The sequence below is a fragment of the Panulirus ornatus genome, chromosome 17, assembly GCF_036320965.1.
Source record: "Panulirus ornatus isolate Po-2019 chromosome 17, ASM3632096v1, whole genome shotgun sequence".
NCBI lineage: Eukaryota > Metazoa > Arthropoda > Malacostraca > Decapoda > Palinuridae > Panulirus > Panulirus ornatus.
The window spans coordinates 18305375-18321419 of NC_092240.1; the positions used below are offsets into that span (position 1 = coordinate 18305375).

Genomic DNA, 16045 nt, shown 5'->3' on the forward strand with positions numbered 1-16045 from the left:
CATTCGTTCCCACTCACTCTCTAGCTATCATGCAATAATGCCCGAAACCACAGCTCCCTTTACACATCCAGGCCCCACACAGCTTTCCATGGTTTACCCCAGACGCTTTACATGCCCTGATTCAATCCACTGACAGCATGTCAACCCCGGTATACCACATCGATCTAATTCACTCTATTCCTTGCCCGCCTTTCACCCTCCTGCATGTTCAGGCCCCGATCACTCAAAATCTTTTTCACTCCATCTTTCCATCTCCAATTTGGTGTCCCACTTCTCCTCGTTCCCTCCACCTCTGACACATATATCCTCTTGGTCAATCTTTTCTCACTCATTCTCTCCATGTGCCCAAACCATTTCAAAACCCCCTCTTCTGCTCTCTCAACCACACTCTTTTTATTACCACACATCTCTCTTACCCTTACATTACTTACTCGATCAAACCACCTCAAACCACATATTGGGGATGAGAGAGCTTGGGAAGTGAGTCAGTTGTTGTTCGCTGATGATACAGCGCTGGTGACTGATTCATGTGAGAAACTGCAGAAGCTGGTGACTGAGTTTGGAAAAGTGTGTGGAAGAAGAAAGTTAAGAGTAAATGTGAATAAGAGCAAGGTTATTAGGTACAGTAGGGTTGAGGGTCAAGTCAATTGGGAGGTGAGTTTGAATGGAGAAAAACTGGAGGAAGTGAAGAGTTTTAGATATCTGGGAGTGGATCTGGCAGCGGATGGAACCATGGAAGCGGAAGTGGATCATAGGGTGGGGGAGGGGGCGAAAAACCTGGGGGCCTTGAAGAATGTGTGGAAGTCGAGAACATTATCTCGGAAAGCAAAAATGGGTATGTTTGAAGGAATAGTGGTTCCAACAATGTTGTATGGTTGCGAGGCGTGGGATATGGATAGAGTTGTGCGCAGGAGGATGGATGTGCTGGAAATGAGATGTTTGAGGACAATGTGTGGTGTGAGGTGGTTTGATCGAGTGAGTAACGTAAGGGTAAGAGAGATGTGTGGAAATAAAAAGAGCGTGGTTGAGAGAGCAGAAGAGGGTGTTTTGAAGTGGTTTGGGCACATGGAGAGGATGAGTGAGGAAAGATTGACCAAGAGGATATATGTGTCGTAGGTGGAGGGAACAAGGAGAAGAGGGAGACCAAATTGGAGGTGGAAAGATGGAGTGAAAAAGATTTTGTGTGATCGGGGCCTGAACATGCAGGAGGGTGAAAGGAGGGCAAGGAATAGAGTGAATTGGAGCGATGTGGTATACCGGGGCTGACGTGCTGTCAGTGGATTGAAGCAAGGCATGTGAAGCGTCTGGGGTAAACCATGGAAAGCTGTGTAGGTATGTATATTTGCGTGTGTGGACGTATGTATATAATACATGTGTATGGGGGGGGGTTGGGCCATTTCTTTCGTCTGTTTCCTTGCGCTACCTCGCAAACGCGGGAGACAGCGACAAAGTATAATAAATAGAAAAATAATTATCATTATTATTATTATTAGGTACAGTAGGGTTGAGGGTCAAGTCAATTGGGAGGTAAGTTTGAATGGAGAAAAACTGGAGGAAGTAAAGTGTTTTAGATATCTGGGAGTGGATCTGGCAGCGGATGGAACCATGGAAGCGGAAGTGAATCATAGGGTGGGGGAGGGGGCGAAAATCCTGGGAGCCTTGAAGAATGTGTGGAAGTCGAGAACATTATCTCGGAAAGCAAAAATGGGTATGTTTGAAGGAATAGTGGTTCCAACGATGTTGTATGGTTGCGAGGCGTAGGCTATGGATAGAGTTGTGTGCAGGAGGGTGAATGTGCTGGAAATGAGATGTTTGAGGACAATGTGTGGTGTGAGGTGGTTTGATCGAGTAAGTAATGTAAGGGTAAGAGAGATGTGTTGAGAGAGCAGAAGAGGGTGTTTTGAAATGGTTTGGGCCCATGGAGAGAATGAGTGAGGAAAGATTGACCAAGAGGATATATGTGTCGGAGGTGGAGGGAACAAGGAGAAGTGGGAGACCAAATTGGAGGTGGAAAGATGGAGTGAAAAAGATTTTGTGTGATCGGGGCCTGAACATGCAGGAGGGTGAAAGAAGGGCAAGGAATAGAGTGAATTGGATCGATGTGGTATACCGGGGTTGATGTGCTGTCAGTGGATTGAATCAGGGCATGTGAAGTGTCTGGGGTAAACCATGGAAAGTTGTGTGGGGCCTGGATGTGGAAAGGGAGCTGTGGTTTCGGGCATTATTGCATGACAGCTAGAGACTAAGTGTGAACGAATGGGCCCTTTGTTGTCTTTTCCTAGCGCTACCTCGCACACATGAGGGGGAGGGGGATGGTATTCCATGTGTGGCGAGGTGGCGATGGGAATGAATAAAGGTAGACAGTGTGAATTGTGTGCATGGGTATATATGTATGTGTCTGTGTGTGTATATATATGTGTACATTGAGATGTATAGGTATGTATATTTGCGTGTGTGGACGTGTATGTATATACATTGTGTATGTTGGTGGGTTGGGCCATTTCTTTTGTCTGTTTCCTTGCGCTACCTCGCAAACGTGGGAGACAGCGACAAAGCAAAATAAAAAAAAAAAAAATCATTATGATTATTATTAGTTGTAGTAGTAGTAGTAGTAGAAATGTTAAGAATAGACCACTTCGCTTGGACCTTGGATCTGCGTATCTATGTAACTCAAGAAAGTGGGATATGAGGAGAGATCCAAAAACTGAAAATTGTGGAAATCAGAGCAATAATACTAGAATGCTTTCTTTAGTCTGGAATAGGTTGTACCAATTTTAGCTTCCAAGAAAGAAAGTTTTTGGTATTTTGATCGAAACGAGATAGATTAGTAAGCATGAAAGATAGGTTTTCTTATAAAGCATAAAAAGAGATTATAGGAAGGGGCAAAGTATTATGAAGAAGTGCTGCATGGAATGAGGATATTTTAGTTTTTCAAGATGAAGTTTAATGAAATGTGAAAGAAAGAGTGTGTTTGTACAAAAGAGTATTGTTAACTAGATGTTAGGCTTTATGAAAGGCTGAAATAAGTATCTGATGATTTAACCCCCTAAGCATGCACGTAAATTTCCTGATTTTTCAGATATATAAGATTTTTCAGAAATAAAAGAGCATTGAGAGAACAAGAGGGGAAAACAAGCGGAATATGCTTCAACTTTCCCATGGAGAAATAGAAACTCCTGGTAGGAATATATTGCTGAGATAGTATCAGGTGCTGCACAGCCTGTTGTTGACATATCTTGACTGTCACCTCCTCATCTATCTGTATAGCATTCTGATGCTTTTGTTTTTATATGTTATGAATTGTATTTTTGTCATCAGATATTTTATTATCTGGATTGCTAGACTCATTGTTATGGTACAAATACTCTTCAGTGCCATCTTTGCATAGCCATGTTCTGTAACAGCTTCCCCCACACCATGGCTGAAGGGTAAGTGAAAAAGTCATGAGTGATTGTTGTATTGCCTTTGGCATGCTGCATCTCCACCATAGATCAGTTGAAATTTCATCGTTAGTGGTAGTGCAGATATTAGTTACATCACTATTGTTTGTAATTATGATTTTAGAGCATTTATTGCTAAATTGCCACAGTTTATATTTGTTAGGTTTTTATTTATTTGTTTATATACAATTACCTCAGGACCAGTTTCTATGAAAGAGTCTCATTAACATCCAGTCCAAGGCTGCATCACTTCCAGTAGCTAGGAAATGTAGACTTTTGTGGAGTGAGTTCTTTGATGAGACAGTACTGCCGATGATACAACCTCCCAAAAGAAGACTTCTCACTCACTGTGTAACCTTGAGCAGGTGGAGTCTGGTAACACCTGATTGGGTATCTCATGGAGCTGTGCACTCTTTTGATGTAGGTTATACTTCAGTTTCTTACTTAAGTATGTGAGAGAAATTGATATGAACAGATTTAACAAGAGAGTATCAAATGTGCAGAATACCAGTATGTAGATATTACAACAAAGGACAACAGTTTTAAAATTAGAAAAATGTTTGGTTATGCACAAAAGCTCAGTGTTTGCATTTACTTAGGTAATGCATAGAGATTGTTATTATCCTCACTGTTATAGAGGAAGAATACCTGTAATGTTCAGATTGGTATTTGAAATTTGATTAGTAAATGTCTGAAATTTATTACTTCATTGTAATAACATTTCCAGAATATTTTTCAAGATTGTCCATGTATATTATGCTAAAGAAAGTTATTTATACATGCTTCTTTAAAGTAAGTTATTATGAATTACCTGTGTATTTTTAGGAAAAGTAATGTATAAATCCCAAGTTAATTTCAAGAACCATTTTCAAGTTTTTCACGCAAAGCTGGTGCTGTTAAGCATTGATTCATTTTATAATTTCTGTTTACTTTTTGATGACTTAGGTGAGTATGCAGGAACACAGGGACTTGGTCTTTTGAGACTACATTCGACTTACCGCCATGATCTTAAGATATATGCCAGTGATGAGGGACGAGTTCAGATGACAGCTGCAGCATTTGCCAAAGGACTTTTAGCTTTGGAAGGTGAACTTACACCAATACTAGTACAAATGGTGAAAAGTGCAAACACTAATGGATTGCTGGATAATGACTGTGACTCCTATAAGCATCAGAACATGTGAGTTACTTCAAGCACACATTGTGACTTTAAAGTTAACAAAATCCATTTAAAACTTTTTTCTTTGCTGTATTTTGTAAACATGCTTTAAATGCAGTTTGTAGAATATGTAGAATAGTCTCTTTTGTCTGGTTTGATTCAATACAGTATTGTAGTAAGATCAAATAACAGGCTGTTGAATAAACTGGAAAAAAATATTTGATATGATTGAGGGTAATATTATTAGATACATTTATGGTTTTCTACTGAGTTGAGAAATTGAATGAATTTTGACTCATGTTTTTAAGAATTTTATGTAATATAGTTTTTAGTGATTATTTAGCTGTGTTTTTGCTGGGGATAGGGGAGAAAGAACACCACCCACTTTTCTCCAGTTTGTCATAGAAGTTAGCTAAGAAGGAGCAGTATGCTCATGTATTATCAGTCTGCAAAAGAAGGAACAGAGGAAGGGGCCAAGCAAGGATTTTCCCTCTAATAATCTGTTGTCTGTTTTTTGTGCTCCTTGCTCAGGCAGAAAATGGCAAGCTTATATGAAATTTTTTCATCCCATCTGTATGTAAGTGTCACTTCAGGGGAACTCATGTTAAGGTAAAGCTGATTTCCTTATCTAATCTTTACGATGAGCTCAGTATATATGTTCCAGTTTGCTCTTTTCAGGCAAGGTCAGTCATTAAATCATATGAAAGTTTTTCTTGTTATATACTATGTATTAAGTATTAACTTACTTCCCCCCTGCCCTAGGAGTCCCTTCTGTCTTCACAAGGCTCCTGCAGCACTCAGGAGGCTGGCCATGTCCTCCAGTCAGGACCATAGATCATGAAATATTATGTGTGTGTGTGTGTGTGTGTGTGTGTGTGTGTGTGTGTGTGTGTGTGTGTGCAGAGTGCAGGGCAGCTTAGTATTAAGTGTTTGGTGTCTTGTTTATGGTAGTTGTGTCATGGGCATGAGGGGTCTTGGGTTGTGCTGAAACGGTATTTGTGATGGTGTAGTTATGGATGACGTCTAGAGTGTGACGTGTATTTGTTTGGGTAGTGTGGTTTTTAAAGGGTATCTGTATGATGGTTTAGATTTTGATTGAGTTTGGAAGTCATTCATTTAACACTTGTTGGGTATTAGATACTTTAGAAATTATATTGACCTTCACCACTGCTTACAACTTCACAACGACAGTTAACAGTGACTGTGGTGTAGTGAGTAGGAGGCAAACACTGACCAGGGAGATACCACCACGTGTAGTTGATGACACATAACCCTTAAACATCTTTATCTCTTTTTTTTCTTTTTTACAAATCGTACAATTTATGGCAGAATACCAATTACAAAACTCCAGTACTGATTCAAAGTGGTACCACCAGTCAGGAGGAGTTTTACAGATCCCAGGGCCCACTTAACCACCATGTGAATGGAATTCATCTCACATTCAGAGGTACAACTCCTAGACCAGGCTCTTTTTCTGTCTATTTCTGCAAGATTTACCGGCCTAACTCTAACCATGCAGGAGGGTGATAGGTGTGCATGTGATAGAATGACTTGGAACAATTTTTTTAACTGGGATTGATGTACTGTCAGTAGATTGAACCAGGGCATGCGAAGGGTCTGGGGTAAACAAGGGAAAGGTGTATGGTGACGTGCATTACACATGACAGCTAGAGAATGGATGTGAGCAGATGTGACCTTTCTTCGTTTGTTGCTGGTGCCACCTCACTGATGCAGAAAAATGATCAAGTATGAAAAGAAAAGCAGTCAAGTATGAAAAGAATAGATATACATATACATTTAACCCTCGGTTTAACAGACTAATAGCGGGTAAGGGGTATCAGTTAAAGCCAAAAGTCCGTTAAATAGAATGCAACCTATTTCTGTGCCACATTTAAGTTCACATGTATTTTTTTAACTCTGTCACTGTAGGGTTTAGTGTGTGGTCAGACTGAGATAGAGGTAATGCCACCCTCTCTTGTGATAGGATACCTCTTTTTTTATTATAAAGTGAGGATGGACACCTGCTTTCATTGCACCTCGTACATAGTGCAGTTAGTAGGATTCACACTTGTGTGGGAAAATCCCAAGTTATTGCAAGGCTACTCACCTTCTTCAGGAGATGGGGCACCCCCAAAGAAATCACCTCAGATGGGGGAACAAATATAGACAGCAAGGAGATGGAAGCTTTCTACAAAAAAGTGGAGAATCTGGCCTGCATCTCCTCAGCCCACTTCCCTCAATCCAATGGACATGCTGAAGCAGCGATAAAGGCAGCCAAACAGGTGTTGAGGGGTAATACAGGTGTTGGAGGTAGCTTGCACAACAGCAAAGCAATTCATGCTTTGTTCCATTATCTCAACACCCCCTAAGAGAAGGGATAAGTCACCCAGTCAGCTGACAGCAGGAAAACAGTTGTGAGATGGTGTCCTGGTTCCCCAGCAACATTATCTGATAAACTGGTGGTGGAAAACTGCTCTGCGAAACAAGTAGTGGGCCATAGCAGAGAGCCAGGCCCACGTGCAGGGAGGCCAAGCATATGACGCTGCTATGCTGCCCCAGCTGTCAGTGGGCACCCTTCTGTGTGCAATACATCACTTCAAAGGTGTGGGACAGGTCGGTTGTGGTAGTGGAGGTGAAGCTGCATAGACAGTACCCAGTGAAGCTGAATGGCAATGGCTGCTTGTCTTTGCAAAACGGATGTCACCTTCTTCCCTGGGTTTTCCCGATCCCATGACACCCATGAGCCAAAGGGATGGCTTTGCCCCCAAGTTTTAATTTCTCTTTGTTTGTTTTTTTTACTTGTATTTAGTTTTGTTTTTGTTGTAACAAAATGTCACATTTAGTCACCAAAATCTCATGAAGGGGTGTTGGGTTTAGTGTGTGGTACGATAGTTGGGCAGCGGACACCCGGCAGCATGGGAATGCTCACCGGGCAGTTGGAGGCAGGATTCAGACTGAAATAGAGGTGATGCAACCTCTTTCTGTGAAAGGATACTTCTTTGTAATAAAGTGAGGACAGACTTCCTGCTTTCATTGCACCTCTTACAATCACTTCATGCCATTTTGAATTGTAAGAATTGCAAAGTTATTTGATAGATAGTCACAATTCTGAAATAACAAAAACACTCAATACATTCTGACCGCACGATAGCTTGAGTTAGACTGAGACCGAAACAAAGTGAGTTTATCCCACACAGTACCAACACTACCAAAAACAAGCGTGATATGAAATGTGCATGGTGCAGCATTTGATTTTTTATGTTTTCAGTTTTTGAAATTACTATTAATTATTATTATTATACTTAATCGCCATCTCCCATGTTAGCAAGGTAGTGCAAGGAAACAGGTTAGGCATGGCCCAACCCACCCACATACACATGTATATGCATAAATGTCCACACACGCACATATACATGTACACTTCAGCATATACATACATATACATACAGACATATACATATGTACACATGTACATATTCATACGTGCTGCCTTCATCCATTTCCATTTCCACCCCGCCACACATGAAATAGCATCCTGTATTATTGTTTGTTCATTAAATTCGAAATCCATTATATTGGGGGCCATTGAATTGAGGGTTTACTATATACACTTATATAATGTCTTATGAGACAGTTCTCAAAAATCACCCAAAAACCAACTGTGCCCTTAAACAAGGAAGTCTTGAAAAATCCATATGAAATACATACATGAACAAGTGCCCACCCACCTTCACTCCTACTGATACAAGCAATTCAACTAAAACCTTAAATAACTTTCCTTCTGCAGGTCCTGACATTATATCCAACTTGAACATAAGACATTATGGGCCATTTACAATCCAAGCACATACAGATATCTTTAATCACTAATGGCTACACAACAAAATCCCCAACATTTGGAAACTTGCCAACACAATGCCCTCCCAAACCTCCAAAGTTCTCCTCATCTTACTGCACTATGTTGCTTCTGTTGTCAGTATCTAAACTCTATGAAAATGTGATCCACAACAGAAACAGACAAAACATCCCACTTTCACCCACACACCATGACTTCGTACCCAAACACTCTATTACTACAGTCACAATAATGACAAGAATTAGTGGCTGGTATGCCTGAGTTACTCATAATGCCCTCACTTTTAAAACAGGCTCTACAATGGAGTTCCCTAACAATTTGTAACCTCTCTTTTCCTATAAGGCTTCCCATTACTTCAGATATACCTCAATATAAGGTCCTTTCATATGTAGATGACCTCAATCAATTTGCAACACCCTAACACCACATAAGCAACATCAAATGTGCAGAACTACATGATACAATTGGAACAGTGGCTCATCCAGAACAGAGTGTCTGTATTTCCACAGGAGTCTTCAGTCACTCTTATTACCTCCAGAGAGACTCCAATTCAGCTCACACCCTCCAGTTACCTTGAATAGACAGTCTATCCCTCTGAGCAAAACACCAACCAAGCTAGGCATCACATATATTACTCATGTGACATTTACTTCCCACACCAATAACATCAACATAAAAGCAACATACAAACTAAATGCCTGCTGAACACTTACTGGCATCAGGTTTGGACAAGAAAAGGAGTCCCTTGATATCCTTTACAAACTGAAAAGTGGGTGGTACCAATATTGGAGAGATTAATAAAAGCAGGAGGTTGATAGATGTAAATCACTATTTATGGCATGGAAGATTATACACCAAAGAGGGAAGAAAGAAAGAAAAAAGGAAATGCATATAAAAAGATTGCTGGAGATTATGAGACTGCCAGATACAATTTCTATAACAAAGGAAAGGAGAAGAATTGGGGCTACCTGTTTTGGTTATGTTTGATGTAGAGCCATCAAACCAGGAAAACTTCGAAAAAGCTAAGAATCTTAAAGGCATGGTGGAATTCAGTGAGATGTCCATCAAGTGTGACAGATCCAGGGAAGAGAACAAAGAGTACTGCCAAAAGGCAAAAAATTGGAGATGCCACACATGGCAGCCCTCCTAGAACTCTAGTGGGGGCTGGATTGTTAGGAGATGGTAATGTCAGACTAAAAGTATTGTATTCAAATGTTAGTAGATTGATAGATAGTTTTAAGGAGCTGGAATTCAAGGATCATACAAGGAAATGTTCAGCTAATACTATTGGAGTTAAGGAAACTAAGCTAAGCAAAGAGATACGTTCTCACTTGTTCTCCTTAGAGGGGTACATTATGGCTTGAAAAGAAAGAGAAGGCAGAGTCAAAGGATTAGCCCTCTTAATAAAAGAGAGTATAAAGTTTCAAGAACTAGTGAAAGATGACCCATTAAAACTAAAACATAATTGGAATAGTAACTGAAAGAAGAAGAGCATAGGAGTGTTATATTATGTAATCCTTCAAAGAAATGCAGTGATCCAGAGCAAGTATACTATGATAATGAAGGAACAGTCAGGATGGTACATGAAGCAGTGATACTCTCCTTTCTTAGAGATGGGGGGCTTTCAGTTAAAGGAAGTTAGATTCTTATGTTGATAGGGACTCAGGGAGACATGAGTTTTAGAGTGTATACAGAACTTTCTGTACCAACATGTCAGAGAGCAGACTAGGATGCTAGATCTTATCTTCATACATATGAGCATGGATATTGACAATAGTATATATAATACACCAGATGGATGACGTGATCATGTAATATCAGTTTAAATATAATTTAAAAGAGGTCAAAATAACATAAGTGAGACAAGTCCTAAAGAGGAGATGTAATCATGGAAACTACACGAACCTCAATTATTTTTGTGGTAATGTAGATTGGAGAATCGAGTTCAGTATCATGGAAACTACACAAACCTTAATTATTTCTATGGTAATGTAGATTGGGGAATTGAGTTCAGTAGCCAGCAACCAGGGCTTTGTGATGAGAAGTTCTGTGAAATTTACAGTGGAGTAAAGGTATGGGTACCTCAAACCTCAAATTCAGAGGGAATGATAAGAAGGGGAAGGAATGCTTTGATAAAAGATGTCATAAAGCAAAGGAGCTTTGAGATGTGCTTTGGTGAAGAAATACACAGCACTCCAGTCAGCCAGCATTTGCGAGGTATAAGAGAGTGTAAAATAAGTATAACAGGATAAGGAAGGAGGAACAAACAAATTTTGAAAAGAAACTGTGGACAATGTAGGTAAAAATTCACCACTTTGCCATAGAGTACTAGGAATCATGTATTGGTAAAGGAACTGCTAATCAGGCTAAGAGATTCAGAGGAAATTATTTTAGGGTGATATAAGGATATGTAAGGAGCTGAATAACTAATTTGTAAATCTTTTCACAGTGGAAGACACTGTAAACCCAACACTAGTGCTGTGGAGTGGGAAGAGGTTTAGGGAATCATTACCTGGAAAACATGTTGCAAAATCCTACATGGACTTGACCTATACAAGGCTCATGGTCTGATGAAACTTCACCATATGTGCTAAAGATGTGTGCAGATACACTAGATAAAGAACTCAAATTACTGTTCAAGATGTCACTGGAGAGAGGTAAAATGCCAAGGGAATGGGAAAGGACAATTTTCGCACTTTCATATAAAAATGATGAACTGGAACAGGCATTGCACTACAAACTAGTCTCAGTAAGGTGTGTGGTGTGTAAGGTTTTTGGGAAATACTAGAAAGCAAGTGGATGACTTTCTGTGGAAGAGAAATTTCCTAAGTGAGAGACAGCATGGTTTTAGAGAAAAGATGGCTTGTGTTACTAACTTCTTAGAGAGTTCTGAGAGAGAGATTTCAGTTCTGGACTGGGTGGACTGTCTTTATCTGGACTGCTAGAAAGCATTTGATATTGTACAGCATGGGAAACTGATTCAGAAGGTGGGTCAGGTCACCAGTCAAGAATAATGGTGAACCACCAATGATGGATGTAAGATTAATTGTCTCAGTGGAGGGGAACAAATGATGCATGTTAAAAGAATCTTATCCAGATGGTTTGAGGTAACCAGTGGAGTGCCACATGGTTTGGTTTTGGGAACTGTGATCCTTCTTTATCTGTTTTAACTTCTTGCTTGAAGGTATGGAATCTACCTGAGTATATCTGCAGATGGTGCAAAGGTCAGGAGAGAAGTGAAAAGTGAGGAAGGTTGCATCATCTTACAAGGGGCCTAATACTCAGAGTTGGGCTGAAAATTGGTTGGTGAAATTCAGCATGAGTTAATGTAAAGTGCTGGGGATGAGACAAAGCAAAAGATGCTTTTAGTATGATTATTACTTGGCAGGAAATAAGCTACAGCATTCTATGGGTTAGAAAGAGTTGAAAGACAACATTGTCCCTAACCTGTTGCAAGAGTCCCTTATTAGGAGAATAGTCAGAGAGACAAACTGTTTGCTGGCAATTATTAGAACAACAGTGTTAATAAGGATATGAGAAATACTTCTGTAGTATGGCAGATGAATGGAACAAATTGGCAGCATACATTAATTTAAAAGGTTGTATGTTGATAATGAATATTTAAGAGATAGGGCCCCACGAGTGTGAAGTTCCATCTCTTTACAGTTCAAATAGATATTTACAAATCAGTCACCTCACTTTAACACTTTAAACTTTGTTTCACCTTTCTAATTTTCCACCGTCTCAAAAGGAAATACAACAGAGCTGCAAATCACTCAGCACCTTCTCGGTGACTCAAAGATCCCAGAACAGTCCCATCTCAACATGCTGGGCACTCAGAGTTCTATGCAGCAGTACTAGAATCCTCCTACCCAAACCACTCTATAATGAACCATCAACCCTCAAGTAGAAATAAAAAGCTTGCCACCTACCTTACACTTCAGTAATTTCTGCTCATAGATTCCCCCACCCCCAACAATTATAACACTGACAAAGCACAAACACACTGAAATAAATTGACAAGCAACAAACAACCAACCTTCCAACATATTCATAAACTCCAGCCCACCAGACAAACCCATTAGGAACAACACTCCCTAGATAAACACGAGTCACACTCTCCTGCTCATGCTCTGGACATTACTCAATAGTACTAAACTACCAACACCATTTCATCATCTCCCAAGACTTTCATGCCCATGATGCAACTGTCATAAAGAAGACACTGAACTAACTACTCAGTTGCCTTGTACTCCCTGCTCAAAGACTTAGATACAATATCATAGCAATTCAAGTGGTGAATATGGTCAACTTCCTGAGTAATGTAGGTTTCTCATAAAGATAGAAGGGCCTCCTGGGGCAGGAAGTAATTAAGAATCTTTGTAGCATAAATGAGATAGCTATAGTTATGACTCAGTTACCTATGCTATCTCAGCTACCATTAAAAGTACTAAAACCAACCAGTCTCACCCTCCATTCCACCAGACATACTTACATTTGAAACTACACTCCCCAGGCATGTACTTTAACACTTTTGCATTCTGTACACCCCTATCTCTCAACATTACAAGTTGTGATTACCATAGTGAAGACACTGAGCACTTATTTCTCAACTGTCCTGCACTCACCTCACACAGATATTCACATACCATCATATCACTTCTTGACTAGTGACTGTGCTTAGTGTATGTGGTCAGTTAGTGCTTCAGGAGCCCCATGTAAGGGGATCCTGGAGCTGAAAAGTTAGTTTACAATATGAAAATTTTCCTTGTGATTCAAAATTCCAGACCTGCCAGGACAGATGATCTTTGAACAATTATAAATGCAGCCTATTGTTTATGTTCTTTGACATATGTTTAGTATAAAATGCCATTCTCTTTTAGGGTCAAAACTCGCCTCCATGAAGCCATGCAACAAGACCGAATTCTCACTCAGGAAGATATGGAAAAATTAAACCCAACCAACTCAAGATCAATATCAACAGCCCTTGAATTTATTCAGAACCCAGTACGAATGTGTGAACATGTTAATAACCTTATAAAGAAACTTAATGAGCTGATCAAAATTAGGAAAGAAGACCAAAAGACAAAAGGTAGGTTTTTCAAATACCTTTGAATCTTCAACACTTGAGGTTGCTTCTCTTTGCCTACTCTCAAAATTTCAGAATTAATCAGAAGTTTTTTCTTAGTATTCAAGTGATATTCATATTACAGTACACTAATACCCCAGTTGGTGCTACCCCATAGAGCACTATTTTGTTACAGCACTCTTGTTTGCATCTTTGAGCTCTGTTTTTATTGAAAAAAAAAGATAAGAATCCACAGAAGAAGTCAAAAGTCATGAGTCTGAACAGTCACAACATGCTGATCACAGCTTTGTTTGTGTATAATAACTTGGCCAGTCAGAGTGCCATACACACATACGCTCACATCCATAATCCAATTAGTGCTGAGTCCTCTCTTCATTTGTACAGTGCAAAATATACCATGTTTACACTGTCCGCATATTCTACTGACTCTCCAGTTTTTCAGTATTATTGTGCTTTTTTTTGCTCAGCATGTCTGGAGGACAGCCTGCAAGTTCTAGTGCTGCTAGTGCATCTAAAGTGTTCAGAAAAAGCCTTTCCTTGGATGTAAAATTATAAGTGCTGAGGCAATTGGAAGCTACATTGATGGTTAGAATCAATATTAAGAATGCAGACTGTATAAAAGCTTGAGTCATGATGAACACATAGTTAACAGCAATAAGAATGAATCTTTCAAGGAGCAGTTTGTTAGAAAAAAATGGAAGGTAGGGTAAGTGGAGATAGTATGCTAAAAGTGAGGAGCACTTGCCAACATACCCTTTGCATATTACTATAGCCTTCCACTTCTCTTTTCTATTCACCCCTACCATTCTGCTTTCTTACTCATTGTATAAAATGTTATGTAATGTAATGTTGAAGGGATACATTGTTTGCTCATTTATACTTACACTCAATTTTATGAGTTGATAATAGCATTTAGTAGTCACAAAATTAAGGATTTTCTTTTATAGATCATATGATTCCTGATAATGTTTCATCTATAACAGTACATGGAAATTTTTGTAGAAATGTCTTGTGATATTTAGATAAAGTTGTGCGGAGGAGGGTGGATGTGTTGGAAACGAGATGTTTGAGGACAATATGTGGTGTGAGGTGGTTTGATCGAGGAAGTAATGAAAGGGTAAGAGAGATGTGTGGTGATAAAAAGAGTGTGGTTGAGAGAGCAGAAGAGGGTGTTTTGAAATGGTTTGATCACATGGAGAGAATGAGTGAGGAAAGATTGACAAAAAGGGTATATGTGTCAGAGGTGGAGGGAACGAGGAGAAGTGAGAGACCAAATTGGAGGTGGACAGATGGAGAGAAAAAGATTTTTGAGTGATCGGAGCCTGAACATGCAGGAGGGTGAAAGGCATGCAAGGGATAGAGTGAATTGGAACGATGTGGTATACCGGGGTCGGCATGCCGTCAGTGGATTGAACCAGGGTATGTGAAGCGTCTGGGGTAAACCATGGAAAGTTTTGTTGGGCCTGGATGTGGAAAGGGAGCTGTGGTTTCAGTGCATTATACATGACAGCTAGAAACTGAGTGTAAATGAATGTGGCCTTTGTTTTTTTTCCTAGCGCTACCTCATGCACATGCAGGGGAAGGGGGTTGTCATTTCATGTGTGGCAGGGTGGCGACAGGAATGAATAAAGGCAGCAAGTATGAATTATATACATGTGTATATATGTATATGTCTGTATATGTTTATATATGTATATGATGAAATGTATAAGTATGTATATGTGCATGTGTGGACGTGTATGTGCTACCTCACTAACGCGGGAGACAGTGACAAAGTATGATAAAATAAATGAATGAATATAAATAAAATTTTTACATTTCCCTGTATTCCCATCTAGATTTTTCTGCCAGCATACTCTTTATTAGTATTAATGTTTATGCCTCTCTCTGTTCCTTCTCCCTTGTCTATTATATACATATTTAACTTTGAGATGCTGATGGATGAAAAAAGATAAAGTACTTTATCTGAACAACATTTGATCCATTTAGTAATACTGGGAGGTACATAATGTATTTGATTGCACTTTTTCCTATGGTGATCACTATGCGCTAGCCCTGCCTCTTGGCAAAATGGTAGGAGCAGTAGATAGAAGTAGTAGGCAGGAACATTTAGGCAGGACTATTAGGTAGAAACATATGGTAGAATTAGTAGGTAGGAGCCTCTGCAAACATTGTGCCTGACTTGCCTTCTGCCAGTGGCCTGTTAAGGGTGAGGTGATAAAGGCTAAGAAGTGGCACTGGAGTTCTTTAGTTATGGAGACTCTGTTGCCATGGCCACCCCTTAGAGGTAGTTCCAGTTGGAACAGGCATCAGAGATATAGATAGATGGATTACATTACTTAATGAGTCTGTGTAATAAAGGAATAATTAAAATTTGTTACTATACTCAGAGAGGTATATGATCTTACAAATGATATCAATACTGAAATAATGAGCAAACTTTATTTGTTGAATACTGCACAGTACATGATCTTGAAAAATGAGTTACATAATCATACCTA

At 39.6% G+C, this 16045-nt stretch overlaps 1 protein-coding gene across 1 annotated transcript in view; it reads left to right on the top strand.

Moving 5' to 3' along the window:
• LOC139754415 (inositol hexakisphosphate and diphosphoinositol-pentakisphosphate kinase-like) overlaps window positions 1-16045 on the top strand; it is a 292669-nt gene that overhangs the window by 259694 nt on the left and 16930 nt on the right. Inside the window, exons 4-5 of the mRNA XM_071671693.1 lie at window positions 4386-4620; window positions 13339-13547. Of these exons, the coding sequence (XP_071527794.1) occupies window positions 4386-4620; window positions 13339-13547 (444 nt within the window). The remainder of the gene's footprint in view (window positions 1-4385; window positions 4621-13338; window positions 13548-16045) is intronic.